At 36.4% G+C, this 21,015-nt stretch overlaps 3 protein-coding genes across 6 annotated transcripts; 2 read left to right on the top strand and 1 right to left on the bottom strand.

Annotated features, from left to right (window-relative positions):
* Nucleotides 1–244: 244 nt before the first annotated feature.
* LOC110155931 (protein unc-119 homolog A-like) lies at nt 245–18,354 on the bottom strand. 4 transcript variants are annotated; one of them, XM_055148741.1, is made up of 8 exons: nt 18,302–18,354; nt 17,874–17,978; nt 17,653–17,802; nt 13,054–13,310; nt 6,216–6,329; nt 5,458–5,557; nt 5,184–5,356; nt 245–3,036 (listed from the first exon to the last, which is right to left on the bottom strand). In XM_055148741.1, exons 4-8 carry the CDS (start codon nt 13,172–13,174, stop codon nt 2,924–2,926), a joined length of 621 nt encoding a protein of 206 aa, XP_055004716.1. In that variant the 5' UTR covers nt 13,175–13,310; nt 17,653–17,802; nt 17,874–17,978; nt 18,302–18,354; the 3' UTR covers nt 245–2,923. The 4 variants fall into 4 exon arrangements, with proteins under 4 accessions (XP_055004716.1, XP_055004717.1, XP_055004718.1 ...); XM_055148742.1 differs by having other exon boundaries at nt 17,874–17,974; XM_055148743.1 differs by lacking the exon at nt 13,054–13,310.
* LOC110155921 (beta-crystallin A3-like) lies at nt 16,639–17,662 on the top strand. Its single transcript, XM_020920098.2, has 5 exons — nt 16,639–16,689; nt 16,764–16,882; nt 16,979–17,120; nt 17,191–17,333; nt 17,466–17,662. Exons 1-5 carry the CDS (start codon nt 16,651–16,653, stop codon nt 17,611–17,613), a joined length of 591 nt encoding a protein of 196 aa, XP_020775757.1. The 5' UTR covers nt 16,639–16,650; the 3' UTR covers nt 17,614–17,662.
* Nucleotides 18,355–18,448: 94 nt separating the features above from the next.
* On the top strand, nt 18,449–20,645 carry LOC110155917 (Golgi SNAP receptor complex member 1-like). Its single transcript, XM_055148738.1, has 5 exons — nt 18,449–18,516; nt 19,113–19,233; nt 19,359–19,434; nt 19,531–19,632; nt 20,415–20,645. The coding sequence occupies exons 1-5, from the start codon at nt 18,471–18,473 to the stop codon at nt 20,508–20,510; spliced, it is 441 nt and encodes a 146-aa protein (XP_055004713.1). The 5' UTR covers nt 18,449–18,470; the 3' UTR covers nt 20,511–20,645.
* Nucleotides 20,646–21,015: the final 370 nt, after the last annotated feature.

Raw genomic sequence — 21,015 nt, 5'->3', positions numbered from 1 at the left:
ACTGTGAAAATGGAGAAAACGCACAAACCGCAGTAAAGAGGTATGCTTTGGTTAAAAAATAACTTTGATAGAATGCTGCCAAAAGGATTGTATTGTGTCTATGTTTTCTGAACTAAATCTATTGAATTTACCAAATAAACAGTGAAAAAAGACGTTTGTCGAAAAAGTACAATACATCTTTATTTCAGTCACACCACACTTGACTTTTCAGAAACAAATATTACAGTTTTAAATGCATCTGGCATTTCCATTAAAATGTTTTTCACTTTTCAAAAACATTCAAAACAATCTCCTTTTTGTCCCTTTCTCTTTTTGTGCATTTCTTTGCTAATGAATTATGACATATGTTACAACTGTACTGGCCAAACTATTTAAATTTAATTATTTATTATGTTTTAAAATTTGTCTTAGCCCCTATGCAAAAGTATCACCACATACAAGTATATTTTTGACATTAACCTTTGTTTTTGAACTTGAGTGATGTCGTTTCAAGGCACAGTATGCAGGATTCTTATTATGTTTTGCAGTTCTTGGTATGTCCTTAGTAGGACAATACCATTGTTGTGAATCTCTACAAAAACAAAACCACAGCAAAAATATACAACTCAGTTCAAATATTTCACAATACAGTAATAATCGATTACACTTTTTTGAATCTAGTTTTTTGGATTTGCTGGTGAATATCTAAGCAGAAGAATAAATAAATACATTCCATTAACAAATCAAAATATTCAATGAAAGTTCAATAAAACTGTTCAAGTCATTTCATTTGAACTAACGTAGATATTACTTTTGGTCATTTGTGATACAGTAGTATGAATGGGGCTATAAAAGTCTGGATTTTGTAATCACTCAGGTCCTTACTCACAGGAATGTTTTACAATGCACATAATGCATGCAAGTTATAATTATTTAAATGGCATCAGCCTTGATTTATTTATTTACTATTTTTTTGACATGCTTAAAATATATCTGGTATGTTATCATCAAGTATATTTTTCTTATTCTAATCCATCTTGAAATACAAAACTGGTTAGAATTACATAAAATAGACAAGTCCTCATTTTGTTTAGTGTGAGAATTAACTTCCACTTATACACTAGTCACCATACCTATTACTCTATTAAACTACTTTTACCACTTTTAAACAATGTCTTGCCATGACCCAACTGGTAAGGAACCTTTATTACTGTAATATCCTTTCCTTAAGTAACAAAAATATACTTCCACAAATAGTGCAACTTCAAGATTTTCATAATTGTATCTACAACTACCTTTGAAATTTGGGTTTGGTACACACATAACACAGTTGTGCTTTCAGCAAAAACTACTGGGAGTACAAGACACAGGACAAAAGAAATCAATGCCAAATGAAACAGGAAGTACAATCACAGTCTACATCTAATATTTCTGTGGTGGTGTCTACAAAAGGTGCTATAGGTTTCAAAGTTTATTTTATTATTGTAATCTACTGTGAACTGTCAAAGAGTCAATGAACCAGAGTTGAAGCATGCTTCAGACAGACATACAAAAAATGTTTTAAAGGGACTATATGTAGTCATGTAAGTATTGTATGCAGTACAAGTTATAGAAATGATGATATCATTCTGCTGACTTGCAGTTTTTGGTCCTTATAGGAACTTTTTCATTATGGTCAGTCATGTTTTTCTTTGTTGTGCATATTTAAAATATATTCCAACTGAAAACATGTACAGCAGCCAATCCTGCTGATGGGCCCAGCCCTCCTGACAATTTTACCCCATGTCACACTTGCTGAAGCATGGAGCAACTGTGACTTTTGCTTCCTATGCATATTTAACCATTTCACATTTACTTCAAACTCACTTTATCAAACGATTTCAAACTATTAAGATAATTAAGAAACTTTTTTTGGTATCATTATTCTATTCACAACTAGACTTATATAATTACAAATGTAGGTTGCTCATTTAAAAATCATTGTGGCTGCCATGATCGAAACTGTGAATCAGTGGAAGATATGCAAAAAAAAAAAAAAAAAAAAAAAAAAGGCCATGATTTTCTTATCTAGATCTAGATCGCATGCTTCATTTGATCACAGTTCAATAAATGTTGTTATATTTTTAAAAGGTAACTATAGTCATTTGCTACTTCAGAGAGAGAGAGAGGTGAAATAACTGAAATATCATATTGTAACAGCGATCAGATCAGATATATCGTCACATCATTATGTAAATTTAACAGCTACTTATTGGTTCAAGATGATGTTTCCCTGAGGAAGTATTAACAGTGAAATATCATACATACTGCATTTGCCTGGGAGGGTGTTTAACAGTAGCGGTTAGACTGTAATGATACAGTAATATTATTAATATATTTTTAAATCACCTCAGCTATATATAGTCCCTTTAAAGGTAGCTATGTAACTTTTATGGAGGAGGGTTTGCTACTTGTCTCCATGGGGATGCTATTGCTCTGCCTGGAATGTTCCAGCATTTAGAATTAACCTAATCTATCTTCATGGAGTCAAGCCACCAGATAAATTTAGACGTCAGATCTGTGGAGGGGTGACCATGCATGCAGAAAGGATACATATTATTTTGTATTTTAATTAAACCAATGATATATTCAGAAGTTACTGTGACTCATTCCAAGAAAAGCAACAGGGCTCCATGGAGATAAACAGGTGCTGCACCCATCATCAGAAAAGTTACAAAGTGCGCCTTTAATTATACAAATTATTTTTCAAGACATTTACAGGAATGAAAAAAATATCTTCTATTATTATTTTGACTTGTTGACGTGGCAAAAGAGCAATTTGACTTTGCTGGTTTAAAACACACACCGCAGACCAGGTCAGAAGGGAGGCATTTGGAGGGTCTGGGTCTCCTGGTGAGCTGGTCCAAATGTCCAAGCCTGCTTCAGTCTATTTCTGTATATTTCTCTATGTACCGCCATTGTAAGAGTAGTCTGCCTTGTTGTGCATCACCAGTTTATTGTTCACAAAATAGAAACTGTCGGACTGTGTCTCGTATGGGTGCAGGACCATCTCTCGAACTGTAACACAAAGATAATAATATTTACCTTATAGCATATAGTTCAAGTGGCTTGGGGTTTTCAGTTGTTAAATATGTCAATATGATATTCAGCTATATGAAGAAGAAAAGCTTTAATGCATTTTGTGTATGAATTCAAAACACATACAACTATGACAACTGACTGGGAGAATAAAAAGTAGTAAACCGAAATAAGTAATTTCTATACAATTGCCTCCTGAACTTCTCAACTCCTCAATACGTCAGTGGTCACACTAACTGAGAAGAGAGGGATCATTTTAAATAGAGTTTACACTTGAAAAATCTGATAAAACAAATGAGGTCTTATGTTCATGTGTGGGAATTGTTTCAGGAACTACTCACGCGCTGAGGGCTAGCCCCCTCTGCTGCTACACTGAAAGAACTTTTTAAAGTGATATCATCAATAAAACAATAAATAAATAAATAAAGAAATGAATGAATGAATGAATTAATAAAATTAAAATACTGATTAGTTACATTTCTTGATTTTGTGTCATTGTAATTTCTGTAGTTTCTACCAGTTTATTTAGTTGGTGGACTATTATTATTAGAGCCCGACCGATATGGATTTTGCTGTGGCCGATATGAAACCGATATAATGGGAGTTGGCGCTGCCTATAGCCGATATAATCGCCGATATATTTAGTGATGTAAAAATTCACTGTAAATGTTGAATTGTTTAAAAAACTTAGGTTTGGGTCTGGTGGATTTTAAATTGGGTTTATTTAGGCAACATTTATTGTTATTCTGCCTCTTTACATCATATTTACAGACAGTAGGTTGGCTTAATGGCATTTTTGCATCACATTCTAGACACTAGTGATGGGTATTCCAGTTCTTTTTAGAGAACCGGCTCTTTTGGCTCGGCTCACTAAAAGCTGCTGGTTCTTTTGGCTCCCAAGTGGCTCTTCAGATTGTTTTGTTGCAAGCAGGACTAAAGCACGTCTAAAGCAGGACTGAATCAGGACTGAACCAGGTCTAAACCAGGACTGAAAAAGGACTAAACCGGGATTTATTTATTTTATGCTAAACTACAGTAAAATATGCTCTTTTTTAAATTTTTTTTAATCCTACGTACACGCAAATTTCTCAAAGTTTCGTTTTGAGCCGCTGCCGCTGTCAAACCACGAATCAGGCGGCGTGAAGAGAAAAAAAGTGAGAAAAAGAGAAAACACGGCTCCCAATAAGGATCAGGCTCCCGTCGTTCCCTTTAAAGAGCCGGTTCTAAGAGTCATTTCGTTCGCGACGGACTCATAACTAGTAAAGAAAGTAGCGCTATTAGCCTTTAGCCGTAAATACGTGCGCGCCGCAGTAATTAATTATATGCGCAAATGTCATAATTCACACGTCTATTCACAGCTCATTTACATATCAGTGCAGGTCCAGTAGCAAATATACGGCCAATATAGTCACTTTACAATAGACCAATAGAAACAGTCTGTTTATGTGCGGGAGCTACAGCAGCTAACCCATAACAAATGACAAAAACTAGCTTCAGAGTCGACATATTTCCAACACTCACCGCTCATACAGTCTCCTCCTCACATCACAAATCTGCACTAATAAATGTCCTTTTAATCCAGACTCAAACCGATTGTCCGTAAAAAGAATATAATCTCAGTGTTTGGATCTGTGTCTGCAGGTGTAAACAAACACACGTGAGTGAAGCGACCCTGTGGTGTGTTCAGGGACAGTACGGACACACACAGACAAATGACTCCGTAGATAAATACTGATGTGGAGCCACATATTAGGACATTTATCTGTCTGTAAATTGGATTAAATGAACAGAATGTAGAGAGTCTAAGCTTTATAAGGAGGTATAACATGCCCACGTGAAATATCGGCCGATAGCCGATATGCCTAAAGTTGCCCGTATCAGCCGATAATATCGGCCAACCGATATATCGGTCGGGCTCTAATTATTATTTTAGGTAATTTAAGATGAACAGAAAAATGAAATGAAAAAAATAATAATAATAAACTTAGCAACATAATTTGGGAGCCATTCAGTATTGCACGTTTTATACATTACCATCAGCAGGGATTGCAAAATGGCAAATAGAGTTAGCAGCAATCAGAGAGTTCTATGGACACTACCCTGGCAAAATCTTAAGTGTGACTTACTGGTGTCCTCTGACAATGGGGGGAACTCGTAGATATGTTCACAGGTGTTCTTGCTGTTCGGCATACAAAACCCAAACTCAAAATCAAAACTCTTCAGCAGCTTCTCCCTGAAATAATGCCGCTCGATCATCCGGAAGTTTTCGATGGGCAGGTCACCAACGGTGAACTCAACTCTGTAATAAAAATAAAGAAATCAAAGTGCAATAAACATTACAATAAATGATCATTCTTGGTGTTACTGATTGGTTGTTAGTAAGTATAATCCATAACTCACGTGGCACCAACTTGTCTCAGTCGTAGAAATGCCGGAGTGAACTGGTATCGGACAAACCTGCCTGCATTTGGGTCGATGTCCCTCTTTTCTCCTGCTTTATCTGAATATGATACAAAAAAATAAATACAAAATACAAACTTAGCATACATTGCTTACAAATATAGATGTATATACACTGACAAACTCTTCGCCATGCTACATGTTGGACTATATTTCAGGTAATAAAGTTGCGTGATTTTGATAGGATTTAACAGATTTTTTTTTTTTTTTTTTTTTTTTTACAGTTTTTGCAATTGCAATTAGATTTAGGGATCTAGTTCATAGACGTTAAACACATCCAAGATACATAACATTTGATAATAGACTAAAACAACTTTATTATCTAAAGGAATACTTAAATAATAGCAATGAAATAAAAATGTAAAAAAAAAAAAAAACATTTACTGCCCTGATATGACCTGATTTTATTTCAGGGAAGATGTCATTGTTTTTCTCAGTATGCTTCACAGTATGGCAATAAACATAGCTATCTTGATGGAGAAAAGCACACCAAATTACAGGGAAGCAATAACAAAACACTGATTGATAGGTTTAATGGCAAACTGTAGAACATTGCAGGCAGAGCAATAGCATCCCCACTGAGACAAACAGGTGTTGTATTTGCCATCAGAAAAGTTACACAGTGCACCTTTAAGGATCATCATTTAAGGATCATAGTGTTTTGCCTGTCAGTTTCTGGTATAAATATGACGTATGACCTGCTGATGGAGGTTTGGTGATCTCAAACAGCACAGTGCCCGTCTCCATGTCTCTAATCTTGAATCTGGTAAAGTCAATGTTGTAGACGTTTTCATCTGGACTGCACAGGTAATCTGAGAGACAAGAAACACACATTTCACACAAGAGGTAACCATAAATAAGAAGACAATACCAATATCACAAAACCCATTCTAATAATAATAATTGTGATTAAGAGGGATAGTAAGAACTGCCACCAAACAGAGCAAACATGGGTGGTGAAGGGTATTTTACTGTAATGAACCCAATCGGTATCTTAGTATTTTAGTCAGCATTTTTTTTTCTAGTAAAACAATAATTTGGATAATCTTCAAGACATAAAACAAATATAAGAGCTTCATAAGTGCCCCTTCTCAGTCTTTTCTGCAGGGGTTCCAAACACAGCGGTGGTAGTGATGAAGAGGAGGTTTATTTCTGTTCTTTAATCCCTGCTGCCATCTCCAGCCTGTGTCAGTGCTCATTATTGTCGCCGGTGCAGACACTCAGGGAGAGCTGACAAACACACATGCACTATCCACTACAGCAAAAAATGAATAAAATGTTAGGTTATAGTTAAAATTAGATGAGATTATACAAAATCGTTTTTCTTAGCTTTTCTCATCCCTCATGTTGTTGCCACATCTAAAACATTAGACACGAGGTTTTAGATGCCATCCATGTATATTTCAGTATTTTAGTGCTCTCTCCCAGGTCCTATTAGAACCCTCCTTACAGTTAGCTGTAAAAGATTCTGTGCAATGATCAACCCACAAGCCTATGTCATCCACACTCCCACATGTCAGTTCTCCATAAACATACATAAACATGATACAAAAGAGTCAAAAACAAATACTTTCTTTTCGGCGAATATAGCATTTTCAAAACAATAAAGGGTAACATGATAATCTAAATATATTATATGTTAGCAGTTAATAACCCATACATGTAAAATATCCCACTGTCTTGAACCACCAAAACAGAAAAACCAAACAAACTCAAAATTACACTATTATAGATACACCTGTGCACCCTCTGTGTACCTCAGTGGTACACATCCACATCTTGAGTACAGCTGACTGGCTGTAAATAATTATAATAGAAAATTTCTTCTGTAACATTTAGCCATTGCAGAAATACTGTATGATACTGACATTAGTTTATTTAAAACTGAAAAGATAAGATAAAGTTTCAACCTTTACATAAACCATGATGATTTCGAAATTGTGATCTGGTTCCAAGGAAATGACAAAAATAACCTATTTATCTTCTACCACATAATGTAATGTTATTACACAGTGGCACAACCACAACACGGTAGCACAGGAAACTAATAAGGTAGTGTAAGATTATCAGCTTCTGTTTACTATAATGCTGATGACCATTTCAGCCATAAAGTAATAAAAGTGTATTCAAGCTAAAAGAATTATGCAAATTATTAACAATTTATGATGAATGATTATTTTATTATCATGCATATGCAGCAAAGTGGTATTATGATTTAGTGGCTGATATGCGTGAAAATGTATTGTGTTGTTTGCCTTTAAATTTTGAGTTTTAAAGGTAAAGGTCAACTGAAGGTCAAGAAGGTTTTGCTGGATTTTGGACTCCTAAGTGGCTCACATTTTTTTCTAAAAAGTAGCACAAAAACTAAATACAAAGGTATGCTGAAATTTTAATTCAGAATTGAAAAACCCATAAAGGCAACACTTAATTTATCAATATGTTTTCAGATGCCACTCCATACTCAAACCTGAAAATGAATAGATTTGTTTTTTGTCACTAAACCAGTGCTACTGTGCCTTGTGTGCCTGCTATTGCCTGCATGAGCTTTTAAATCTCAGAGGAATAGTGGTTTTGCTCCTGGTATATCCTGCTCATGTTTATGCATTTATGTCACAATCTCCCCACACAAAACGTCCTAAAGTGGAACAGAGAGCCAGTCAGCATCACACTGTCTGGTCAGTTTATTTCAAAGAGCTGAATCCTGCTACGTTTGACAAGATTTAGGAGGACAACAACCTCCCTATGCAAAAAGTGTAAAGTGAAGTTATACTTAATCAGCAAAGGTTTACCCTGGTTAACACTGGAGGCTGCTGATGCTGGTGCTAAAAGTTAATGACACCCCAAGAGGATAATTGAGTGAGAGACAGATGAGAGAGGGTATTAGGCAGCAAGTTATAACAATTGGGATTGTGAATATGGTGAATATGGACAACATATTTTAATTTATAGGGTACACCCTGAAAAGTGCCCCACAAGTCACCTTATTTGAAATGAGCCAGCATATATGTAAATAACTGTAACAACCCATTTCATGACATCATAATTAATATTTACTGTATGCAAAGCTGTAAACATAATCTGCATGATCTTAGTGAAGTGAAAAGAGAAGTTGTAAGCTGTACTTTAGACACGAAGAACAAATAGAGAAATGCGGTCTTCCCACTTGAATTCACTTAAATGGTTGACACAGTATTGTTAGTGGTGTCTGAAAACAGGGTGTGCCTGCTTAGCCATCACATTTAATATCTGCATTTGAGTTATTATAAGTTTATATTATGTATTCAGTTAACTTGACCCAAAAAACACAGACAGTGGAGCAAACCTGAGAACAGCATGTAAATGTAATTGAAAAAAATGGGATGAGCTACAATGATCTGTGTGTGTGTTACAATGGCTTTATAATGAGTGAACAGTAATAACACAAAAGTACATTAATCTTATCATAAAGAGATTCTCTATTCTAGGCCTGCCATCATAATTACTATATCGACTTATCATTCAATAGATTTTGATGGAACAATACTTTTGAAGGCCAATATTTATCCTGGGGACTTTTAAATTCTACTAGTTATTTAGTTATTTTTCTGTACTACAAAAATATTTGAGCTTTGGAGGATTGAATAAATAACTTCTATGTTTTCAAAATTATCATTTATCATCTATATTTTTTTCAGCAATATATCTCACTTCAGAATGTGTAATTGTGACAGGCTTATTCTCTGCAACCTGGTTATTTCACCTGCTGCTGGCCCATTTACAGAGATTCTACCTGGACCAGAACAGTAGCAAAAGTGGGTTATGGGAGCTCTGTGCTGTAGATTTTTAAATTTTATTTTATGGTGGGAGTATGATTATGGCCTTTTCTAGAATATTTCATCTACACTGTTACCATTTCATGCTTAAATTAAAAATTGTACAGTGCAATGTAGACTAAACCTGTATGTAACCTGACAAGGCTGGATACTTTATCGTTTTTTGCCACCTGCCTACTGTAAACAGATGTACAGATGTAAACTCCACAAGAAACAAGCATTAACTGCCCAAATATCAAAATTTTGTCAGTTTCTAAAACTTTTTAGTCAATTTTGAGCATTCTGTTCTTAAATGTAAAACTACCTCTTCCCATAAAAGTCAGTGAAAAGCAATAGAAAAACATTTGATAGAAACAATATGGTGGAGACTGAGCCTCTATGTATGAGATATCTGTGCTGATTGCCTTGTCTGAAATTATTTGGCAAAATCAATTTTCTACTGAAAAAAAAGTCTGACCTTTCAAGTATAATTTTATCAGTACTGGGTGAGATCACATGGTAATATATAAATAATAATATATACAAAATATGTGCATATTGCCTTAAAAAATATATATAAAATATAAATATAATATATAAAAAATAAAATATCAAAATCAAGTTTGAAATTTTATTATTGTAACAATAATAATAACAATTATTTTGTTCAATCACCAGGAATGTCTTGAATATTTATTTGCTTGCAATAACATAACTACTGAATAATAATAATTAGAATGTACAATAAATAACCAGTGAGGCAGAAAATAAGTGTCTGTCCCCATTCGACAGACTTGGCAGTGCATCATTATGGTGACTCTAGGGACAGATTTCTGCGCTTGTTGTAAAGTGTCATCACAGATTAAGTCCAACATTTGGGATCAGAGTCATCCTGAGAGTTCTGTGTAAATCTTAATTAAGCTCGACAGAAGCACGGATCTGCAGACATGTGCTGAAGAAAATACTGCAGCAAGTGAATCAAAGGACTTTAGTTGGACTGTACACAGAAGCACTTTATATGGTCAAAGACTGACATGATGTTCAGGACTATTACATATAGAGATGAGAATGGATAGTTAATATGAAGAACACTGGAAAAATATGGAAGTATATGTGGTAAGAATAGAAAGAAAACAGAAAAGAAAATAGGCCCTTTCATGAACAGTTTTAGAATGATCTTGTTTTTTCAAAAAGAAAAGTATGACTCAAGGTTAAATATCACATTACATAACCTAATTTAAACCATCCATATTACATTTTTGTTTTCTAAATTTTCCACAGCAAAAAACACTGAAAACCAGTGTTGTTGAAAATTGCCACTACTTTATTACAACAATGTCAAAATCTGGCCCCAATCCTCTGCTATAACTGATCATTTACAGTCTATAGCATAATTATGTTTTGTTAAATTTTTAAAATGCATGTATAGTATGTATCAGCAATGAAAAACAAAAAGCATCACACTTCCAGTATAAATTCAATCTAAAAACACTAAAAACTGCATGTAGTTTCAGAGGAGGAAGTGTGTGGGAGCAGACAGCAGGAGATGCTTTGTGTTGCCGTAGTGATTGTGTAGCACGTTGCCGTAGTGATAGCGTGGTTGTTGTTGTGACGATTTGCACATGTTTCTCTGCCTCCGGAGATGACGCTGCTGGACCAAATCAGGATTTAGAGTGGGAGACTAAATCATTCAGATATTCTCATCCCAGGGCAACAGGACAGTGACCAATACAAAGACTACACCAAACACAGTCAACACCTACGAGCAGAGGTGGATGGAATCAAACCACCAGACTGAACAAAGCATCTAACAAAGCAAACCAATCCTATTTGACCACACAAAACAATGTCAGTTTCTAAGAAAATGACAAATCTCTGTCAGCATTCAAAGTAAGATAAAAATACAAATTAACACTGTTGTGTGTGAGAATTATAATGATGATGAATGATGAAGTTTCTTTGTGCTAAAATCTGTGGCTAATCATAACACAGTTTGATTTATCTTGATATGGGATGTTAACAGGAAGTAGAACTGCATTTTTGTTGTTGTTTTTCCATTGTGCATTCCTAACATTGCTTTACTCATGAGAAAATGTGATGCAAAAGCCTTGTTTAGTTCTCTTTTTGTCCCACTACAACAGTGAGACTCTCATTGCATTATGCTAATACAACATTGTTGTATAAGTGCTGCTCTCTGCTTTAAATAGTTGAGTGCCCTGATGCCACCTGTTAGCTAATGGCTGGCTGCAGGTTTGTTTTCAAAAGCTTCTTAGAAATGCAACATATAAGAACATAACAACATATATGCTTAATATGTTAAGCAGACAAAGCTTTTTGTAATAACATGTACAGTTTATAATAAGGGTGAATACTTATAATAATGATAGCCAGATGAAACAGTTTTAAATTTTCAGCAATTTGCAGCAATTTTCTTTACTGATTTCTTGACTGAATTCCCAAATGATGGTCAAAACTCAAAAGTTGGTCACTATAATTGTTTTGTGCTTCCACTTATATTGTTGTAAATATTGTGTTTTTCAGAAAAAAGTTTTAACTTGATGTGCACACCCTTAAGTTTGAAATAAAATAAAAATAGCTCAATGCTTCTGTAAAAATGCACTTTAGTAAGACCAGGGACATCATTGGTTCATTAAATCATGCCAGTTGTGAGAGTCAAATGCCCCACACAAACATACATTGTTCAGTGTGACCCCAGGTAGTAATATACCTCAACTCCTTGAACTTGAAATGTATATTGTTGTCAATTTTAATGTTCTCAATATTTTTGCATGAACCAAAATTTACGTGTTGAGTAGGCCACTTTTCACTGGAGGATCTGCCAAATGCACTAAAATGACCCACTGCCACATTGTATCAAAGTGATACACATTTCTTCCATCTTCAACACTTTGCTGTAACATATTTGAAGACCTCACACCAAACTGACTTCTTTCCTTTTCACTAAAACAGGGGCTCAACTGTATGGGATTTTGGCTTACTGGTTGAAAAAAATAAAAATAAAAAAACAGAATATAAATCTCCCACTGATTTATCTGGCCTCACACAATCCGAGTCGTCACCTGTCTTTGACTTTACTACAACAGAATCATAACACTACAATCATAGCTCTGAGTGGAATAGTATTGGGAGACTTTACAAAATAAATTCATAAACTAACAAACTCTTAATTTAGGAGCAACACATGGCTCTTTTGGTGCATTCACATTTTTTCTGTTTTAGTCCTGGTTTAATCTCATTTTGCAATAAAAACATCTGTAACTGAATAGATAATTCATTCATCGATTGATAAGTTTAATGTCTGTGAACTGCGGAACATTCCAGAGAAAATCAAGAAAATAATACCTCAATGGAGATGGCAGACCAACCACCAAAGTTACATAGTGCACTTTAAATGTATTTTTTGAGAAGTCAGAGTACTAGATTGGCCATTAGTTATTATTGGTTAGTCAACTTATTTAAATATAACATTGCAATTTGACATAGCCTAATAGCACATACTTTCAATACAACACAACAGCACATTTTGTTCCCCCACACGGCCACTGTCTCCAGCCCTGTTTAATCCACATTACGCATATATTTACTCGTTTTAATACCAGGGCCTAATTACATAAAACGAGAGGACACAGAAACGACGTTAAGTATGAGTCATCTGTGAAGACTGGGGTGACTCTGTCTCCCCAAACATCACAACAACAATACTGCCGTTTACAGATGCACTTACTGTCGGTGATTTTTTGTAAGCCCAAGACGTCCTCCGGTGTGATCCCGGTGCTCGTGAGCAGCTCCTCCTCTGTGGTCACTGGGACCCCCACCACGTCGACCGAGCCTTTCTTGACTTTCATCCCGGCTGCTGCTTTCTCCTTGGGACTCCCGCTCTTGGTGCCGTTCTTGCCACCTGCCTCCGCGTCCGTGCCTGTGGATGGATGAGTCCCGCCACCGGCTGCTTTCTTCGCGCTCGCTGCGTCCTGGCTGTTGCCTCTGCTGGTACAAGAATAGCTCATTCTCCGCTCCTCCTCCTCCCGTCCCCCCCTTCTTCCAACCCAAGGAACTAAACGACCGCGTCCCTTGCACGGATGCTGCTATTATCCGCTGCTTAATTCAAATCTCCTTTATTACAAGACTGCAGTCTGTCTATGACTGTCGCTCCTCTTGCGCTGACGAGGCGCGCACGAACCCTTTCTCCAATGTGCGCAAAAACAACACAATATACTGCGCCTCCTCGGCTCGCATGTCCGCTGAATCAGACCAAAAGAAGTCCGAAATAATCGAGCACGCAAATTAAACAGAGGCACCAGATGGTCGCTGCTGTCAAGGAGGAGGAAGAGGAGGGCGCGTGGGGGGCGTCTCCTGCGCGCGACGCGGCAGCTGATCACCCTGCGCTCAATCGGCGCCGCGCAAAGGCGTTTTTACGCGCCACTCAACTCAACAGACGCACCACCAGACAATGTATTGTGTGTCAATGCTAATTTAAACAATATGACTGACTGCATCGGTTTGGTTGTCAAAGGGGCATTTATAACAACCCAGTATCATCCCACCTAAACCATATACTCCATATTCAGTTAATTTCCCTAATAATTTTAGGAAAATAACATAAACCTTGTAGGCTAATTGCTGCACCGTCATCAAAATGAAATTTATTTAATAAAAGGGGAAATTTGGTCTGATCACACAATGATGGATTTGGAGTTGTTCAGAGCATATTATAATTTATATAAAGCATAAAAATATACACTGCCGCATAAATATTACAAATTACAAATACTTCAGTCTCTTGGAAAAGTAATCAGACTGTTGTAACTTTTCCACAAGGATAAGCCTATTTCAGTCACCCATATCTACAAGTTTGTTAATTAAATAATAGTCGTTAAACATTAGCAAAATAGAATAAAATACACACATCCATGCATCCATCCATCCATCCATCCATACATACATACATACATACCTGCCTTTGACCAAATAACTAAACTCATAGCACGTGGATTCTCACATAAGAAGGGTTTTAGAGGATTTTTGGGACCTGTGCTTGATTGATATAATTCTCTCTATGTGAAGTGATTAAAGAGCCAATTACACCAAAAGGGCATTAACTGTAAGATTATTTTCTCAATACATCACAAGGACAGACGGAGGTGCAGTGAAATGTGGAGGGGGTACACTCTAGAGGCACAGTAAAGCAACTGCAAATGCCTGTTACTTCTTTAATATGTATATTTACACTGAAAATACAAAGTGTAGAATAGGAAATATAAATCATAAAACCAGTCAAATTATGCGTTTTGACCACAGGTAACAGTAATAAATAATATTGCAAATTCTATCATTATTGCAGTAGGATATATTAATAGGTTGCAAGTAAATTTTTTGGTTAAACTGAGGCAAACTTAAAGATTTGAGAGACAAGTTAAATAACTGATAGCTAATCTGTGATAGCTGAACAGTGGTGAATCATAACAACAATTGGCTTCAACAACAGACAAGATAATGTAGTTAAAATGACTAGCTACTGAAGAAGTTAGTCCTGGCTTTGCTAGAATAGATGTTAGAATATAGATATGAATCACACACCTAAAAAACAAATGTTACAGAAAAATGTCATGGCCATGTAAATCATTAGTCAAAACAATAAAATCAAACTAAACTGGAAATAATACTGGTTCACTACTGATGAACACAGCTAATACATCCTGTGTGTCAGTCAGATTTTTTGGTGAGAATTATCAGTTCAGAAATTAAATTTAGCATAATATTTATTATATTATTATCAATTATATTAGATAATATTAAGTATTATATAATTAGGTAGTTGGTAACTTTTAAGTTGGTGTATATCTGACACTGTATGCATTCATATAGTGTAGTGCTTTGGTCTATAGGCTGTACCTCACTCAAGCCTCTACACTTTGGCCTGCTGAGTTTGCTGGTCCCTTTGTCAGGTTTGAGCTGCTGTTATCAGCAAAAACACACACAGACATTTGAACTATTGTGAGGACATTCATTCACATAGTGCTTTCCCCTTACACCCCTTATACCAGGATAGCATCATCACAGTATTAAAGTTTGAACCTTCAACCCCAAACTAACCTGCGCTGATCCAAAACAACAGCTATAGCAACAAGGTCCATTGCAACTGTTTAACTATTACATTGTCAGAAGCCAATCCATTGTTTATGTCTGTTATGTGTGTTTATGTTGTTGATTGAAATTTAATAGAAAATAACAATTAGCAAGGTTATAATTAAGGCTGAAATTCTTTATAGGTTCCGTTCTATCCTGACATTGCAATAGTCATTATTTCATGAATCATTTTGTGTTACGTTGTTTTACGGCATCTTGGAGAGAAATAGCAATGATTTCATGAAGTGTCTTTATATTCCCCTGATTAGAGACTCTAGAATAAGAATGTTTTTGTAATACGTATTTTAAGGCCTCTGAAAGGAACTGTGCACTGAATTATGAAGCTGTCAGTTGCAGCTGCCAATGTGTCACTGCAATCTGTATGCAGGTTTAAAACTAGACTGAGACTTGTAGACAAGCATTTTTACTAAATCTCAAATGAATTCTGCCTACAGGTTATAATGGAAAAATACATTCTTTGGTTTAGATATGTCAGCGCTGAACAATCTGTGTACTGTTATGTGTTGTCCCCCTTTTGCAAAGAATTAAAATCCACTACAATGACAACTCTTTGATTCAAACCTTCATTGAAATTTCATTCAACAACAACATCATTTTTTAAACAACATTTTTTTTTTACAACAAAGAATAAATGTATTTCTACCTGGACCTGAAGACCTGAGAGCCAAGCCTTCATGAGATCATTCCAAACAATAACTCACACAAGCTATGCCCTTTGTGTGGAGCTGAAGCTCAGTGTTAACCCCTCAGAGAAAGACAATGGATGCCAAAACAAACTGCTGACGCAAGTCCAGGCTGTGGACCGGGCGTATCTGCCTCAGGCCTGAGGCCAAAGGGGGTATATATACCCCCATAATCAGGCCATACACAGACTGTTCAGTGGGACCCTGCGACGCTCCGAGCACCATTTTCGGTAGGTCACAAAGTTAGACAAACATCACAGAAAATGCCACATCTACACAGAGAGGCTGCTGTTAGAAGAGTGACCAAATTATCTCGAGTAATTTAGTGACTAAAGTAAATATAAGAAATATTGTTATCATGAATTAATTTCTGTAACTCAAAAGTCTGATACTAGTAACTAGTTACTTACAGACTTTACCATCAAAATAAAAAATAATTATGTTTCTTTTTTTTTTTTATGTTTTCACAGGTTATTACTGATAAAAAGGACAAAATGGCTCACACAAACACCATGCCTATGGGTCCCTGGAAGGTGAGCCAAGTGATGAATAAAGTTATGAAACTGTCTGGAGAGTTTAAAGCTAAATTATTCCTGTCTCTTTCCAGATCACTGTCTATGATCAGAGGTATTTCCAGGGCAGACGTATGGAGTTCACCGCCTGCTGCCAGAACATCATGGAGTGTGGCATGGAGAACATCCGATCCCTGAAGGTCGAGTGTGGCGCGTACGTGTCTCTTCTATCTTTACTGCTGTTTTTCTTCATGTTTATAAATCACGCATAGTTCAGTGCCTCCAATATCTGTCTTGTGTCTTTTTGCAGCTGGGTGGGCTATGAGCACTCCAGCTTCTGTGGGCAGCAGTTCATCCTGGAGAAGGGAGATTACCCCTGCTTTGAGTCCTACATGGGCAGTAACTCTTACCGCATCGAGAGGATGATCTCCTTCAGGCCCATTTGCTGCGCTGTGAGTAACAACTCTTGTTCACTCATATTTAACATTTTCAGCATGAAGTTAAAGTGCGTTGTTCCTCCAGAACCACAAGGACTCCCGCATGACCGTCTATGAGCTAGAGAACATGATGGGACGTCAGTTTGAGCTGTGTGACGACTACCCCTCTCTGCAGGCCATGGGCTGGATGCACAACGAGGTTGGCTCCATGCACATCCAGTGTGGCGCGTAAGTAATCTTTAAAGAATATTTTTAAGCACCAGTTTGATGATTACCTCTCATCCAGTTTTGGTAATGCATTGTTTATAAATCCTTTTAACTTGAGTTGTATTATAATGTTTTCCTGTAATTTTGCCACAGCTTTGTGTGCTACCAGTATCCTGGTTACCGCGGATACCAGTACATCATGGAGTGTGACTGCCACGGAGGCGAGTACAAGTGTTACCGTGAGTACGGCACCCATGCCCAGACCCCCCAGATTCAGTCCATCAGAAGGATCCAGCACTGAGAGAGGAGCACCCACCCACTTCTCCCCAGTCTTCCTCACCTCGCTCCTGCACTGCATCCTCTTCCCAAAATATGTCCTGGCTCCACTGGTGCGGCTGGTCCAGTCTGCCCGGTCCTGAGCGGGACTTCAGGTGCTCACTGATGTCAGCCGATCATAGCACTTTGGCTTTTATTTTTTAGAGAAACATCACTGAAAAGGCAAAATGTAAGAAAGACAGAAAAAAGGACATTTCCGAGATACAGATGTATCGCAGACCTCACCTGGCTCAGAGCGGAAACTCCATGTGCTCCAGCGATGGCAACAAACGTCATTGTCTTTTACATCAATCACTTTGAGTTTGCTGTTAATGTGATATCCATGACTGCCTTTGTACAAGACGATGAATAAAGATAATGAGCAAACATCAACATTTACCAAATGAAAGTCATGCATTTTAACCATATATGACTCCTTTCATTCTTTATTTGTTATGAAAATGGTATGATGAAAATGGAAATTGCAATGGTAGACCAATTTAAAAAAATACAAGGTCTGTTTGTGTATGAAGAGCCGAATAGCATGGTTAGCAAGATTCGGTATGCATTTAAATTCCTAATAATTTCAGCTCACCTTTAGAGAATAATGCGATGCAATGTTGTTAAATTTAAGAGTTATAATCTCGTAGCTGCTTTTGTGGAAATAAACGTACCCATGTAATTTTCACAGGACATGCACTGGCTTTCTGTTTCTGCTGCTTTCTGCTGGCAACTTTTTACAATAATTTGGACTCAAAACATGTGCTTAGCTTAATCGCCACACGAGGTCGTAGTTTGAAATTAAATTGCGACAGTAACCTTCACTTTACGGGAGTAGATGACATGTCAACAATAAACATGGCGTCGAGCAGCAGCGGCTATTGGGAAGGTACACGTTTAAACTGAGAGTTTTATAGTTTATGGATTTATATACAGGTTATATAATCTCCAAATGCCAACAAAATATTAATAACATATTCTATGCTCTGGCTTAGTTTTTAGTTAACGTTAAATAAAAGCGTTACAACCATAGACTGTATAAAACCAGGTAGCTCGTAATGTTGTTGCTAACATAAACTGTATAAATCTACTAAGTTACTAACTAAAAACAAGTTTAAAAAGCTATTTTTCTGGTGTTTTGGGTTTGTACAGCATTTAATTATTAAATTCGTTAGATTAAAGAGTCTCAGCTAACCTCATACAAAGTGAACCTACATTTCCCCGCACTTCATAGAATATCTTTGAGAAGATTTATTTAAATGCATGTATAGAATTATTAATGAACTATGGGACAGGCAATGCATTGCCAAAATCGATCTACAACAAGACAACTAAGACCGGTTGGAAACTAAAAGACACAGTTTATAGTGAACTAAGTTGGCTCTTTTAGGCCTATTAATCATTATTATTACCCATAAAATATTTTCACTTCAATTCAAGAAGGATTTGTAGTATTTCCATAAATCCATTTTGTTTATTTTTTAGATCTACGGAAGCAGGCACGTCAGCTGGAAAATGAATTGGACCTGAAGTTGGTGTCTTTCTCCAAACTCTGCACAAGTTACAGCAGTGGCAGCAATGGCCTGGGCATCAACCAAAGAGCAAGGTTGGGCAATTACCTATTCCTTTCCTAGTACTCAGTGAATGATGCATACAGATTTTGTTATGCTTTAAAAAATAAAAAATAAAAATCTTACAGTCTCTCATTTGTATGTTTTACCCTTTACTTAGGTCTGATTCTACTGGGTCATCACATGACAATTTGATGGTGGCCATGACCACTGAAATTGAGCAGCTTCTTGCAAAAGTAGGCCCATTGATTCAGTCATTGATCTTTGTATACATATAATTTAATTAATAATGTATTTTTTGTTACTAAACTGCTCTGCTTCTCGTTTTACAGTTAGCATCTGTAAATGGCAAAATGGCAGAATACACAGCAGGAACTTTGCCTCATAACGCAGCCTTGATGCACACCTTACAGAGACACAGAGACATTTTACAGGTTTGTGGTTTTTTTTGTTGTTGTTGTTGCTTTTAGTCTTAAAGGTCCTATATTACACACATTGACTCTGGTGAGCTTCAAGCCATGTGAGAATATTGTTACCTCCTCCAAAACATAAGTGAGTTGTCTTTTGTTTCAGTAACACAGTAGCTCAAGGGGGTATTCCATGAAGTGAGCTAAAGAAAAAGCCAGCCTTGTCAAAGCCTCTGTTTCGTTCCACCAATATTACTAACCAGAGGTGACGCTGGAACTGTCAAGATTATTTTAGCTTTGTCTCCAAGAACATCTAAAGAAACAGTTTAGTCTAAAGTTTCAGCATCTGCACATCTCACACATCTGTGTTAGAACACCTGCCTCTGTTTGATACAATTTAAGAAGTAACTTTTATACTCGCGTGTTGCTTGAGACTTTTACAGTCCATATGCTCCTACGCACGGGACGCACGTGTGTGTGGATATGGGACATACATGTTTGTGGACACTGCATTCATCAAAAAGGCACAAACCATAGAAAAGCCTATGGCCACTATTTCATTCAAATGATCTTGCCCATGTGGCTGTTGTGAGGGGCAGTGCAGCTTTTACACACAGAGAGACACTGGTTTGGCAAGAGTGAACTTAGCCTAAATATGCAGGATTTGTGTATTAAACGTGTGAGTGAAACAACACACAATTCCAGGTATGTTTTTGATGACGAAACAACATTATAATGTATATAATCAGAAAATTGTATAATGTAGGCCCTTTAAAAATAAAGATTATTGGATATCTTTCTTCTTTTAGGACTACACAAACGAGTTTCACAAAACAAAGACCAACTTCTTCAGCCTTCGAGAAAGAGAGGACCTGCTAGGCTCTGTTCACAGAGACATCGAGTAAGAACCTTTTAAATTATGCTTGCTCATCTAATAACAGTCTGGTATAACCTACAGCTGCTAGCCTTATATACTCATTGTGTTTTTGCGCAAGACTCTTTACCCACCTTACAGTGACAGACTTTTAACTATTCACTTATTTGTTATGCACTTCACTTTTTTTTTTAGCTTATGTACAATTAGATACTCAATGAATACTGTTATTACTGTTAGTACTCAACATACAGTGTATCACAGGAGTTTGGAAACAAAAGAAACCTTCCAGTTGGTTTTCGAAAGAGTTAAAAAATGAAGTCAATTTTAACAGATTTTTCTTGTTGAATTTTTACTGAAAGATACAAAATTGCTCAAACAGTTGTGTAGATATTAATAATAATAATAAAAACAGTTGTAAAAAATTACTTATGACCGCAAATTAGAATAGAATAGAATAGAAAGCCTTTATTGTCATTATACAATAGTATAATGAAATTCAGAGCTGCTCCGTTAAAGTGCAAGAATCAGCAATT

Source organism: Boleophthalmus pectinirostris, unplaced genomic scaffold (genome assembly GCF_026225935.1).
Source record: "Boleophthalmus pectinirostris isolate CB_2022bp ecotype Guang Dong unplaced genomic scaffold, ASM2622593v1 HiC_scaffold_12, whole genome shotgun sequence".
NCBI classification, from domain to species: Eukaryota; Metazoa; Chordata; class Actinopteri; order Gobiiformes; family Gobiidae; genus Boleophthalmus; species Boleophthalmus pectinirostris.
Note: the sequence above shows the minus strand (reverse complement) of the source record. Positions and strands in the feature narration are given on the sequence as shown.

Bases quoted from the DNA above. Each gene is read 5' to 3' on its own strand.
- LOC110155931 (XM_020920110.2), bottom strand. From the start codon at position 13,333: ATGAGCTATTCTTGTACCAGCAGAGGCAACAGCCAGGACGCAGCGAGC. The intron at 5,558-6,215 runs GTCATACGTCAT...TATCATATTCAG, and splicing joins CACCAAACCTCCATCAGCAG to ATAAAGCAGGAGAAAAGAGG. The intron at 3,037-5,183 runs GTAAGTCACACT...TTTGTGTTACAG, and splicing joins CCCATTGTCAGAGGACACCA to TTCGAGAGATGGTCCTGCAC.
- LOC110155921 (XM_020920098.2), top strand. From the start codon at position 16,651: ATGGCTCACACAAACACCATGCCTATGGGTCCCTGGAAG. The intron at 16,690-16,763 runs GTGAGCCAAGTG...GTCTCTTTCCAG, and splicing joins TGCCTATGGGTCCCTGGAAG to ATCACTGTCTATGATCAGAG. The intron at 17,334-17,465 runs GTAAGTAATCTT...ATTTTGCCACAG, and splicing joins ATGCACATCCAGTGTGGCGC to CTTTGTGTGCTACCAGTATC.
- LOC110155917 (XM_055148738.1), top strand. From the start codon at position 18,471: ATGTCAACAATAAACATGGCGTCGAGCAGCAGCGGCTATTGGGAAG. The intron at 18,517-19,112 runs GTACACGTTTAA...TTTATTTTTTAG, and splicing joins CAGCAGCGGCTATTGGGAAG to ATCTACGGAAGCAGGCACGT. The intron at 19,435-19,530 runs GTAGGCCCATTG...CTCGTTTTACAG, and splicing joins TTGAGCAGCTTCTTGCAAAA to TTAGCATCTGTAAATGGCAA.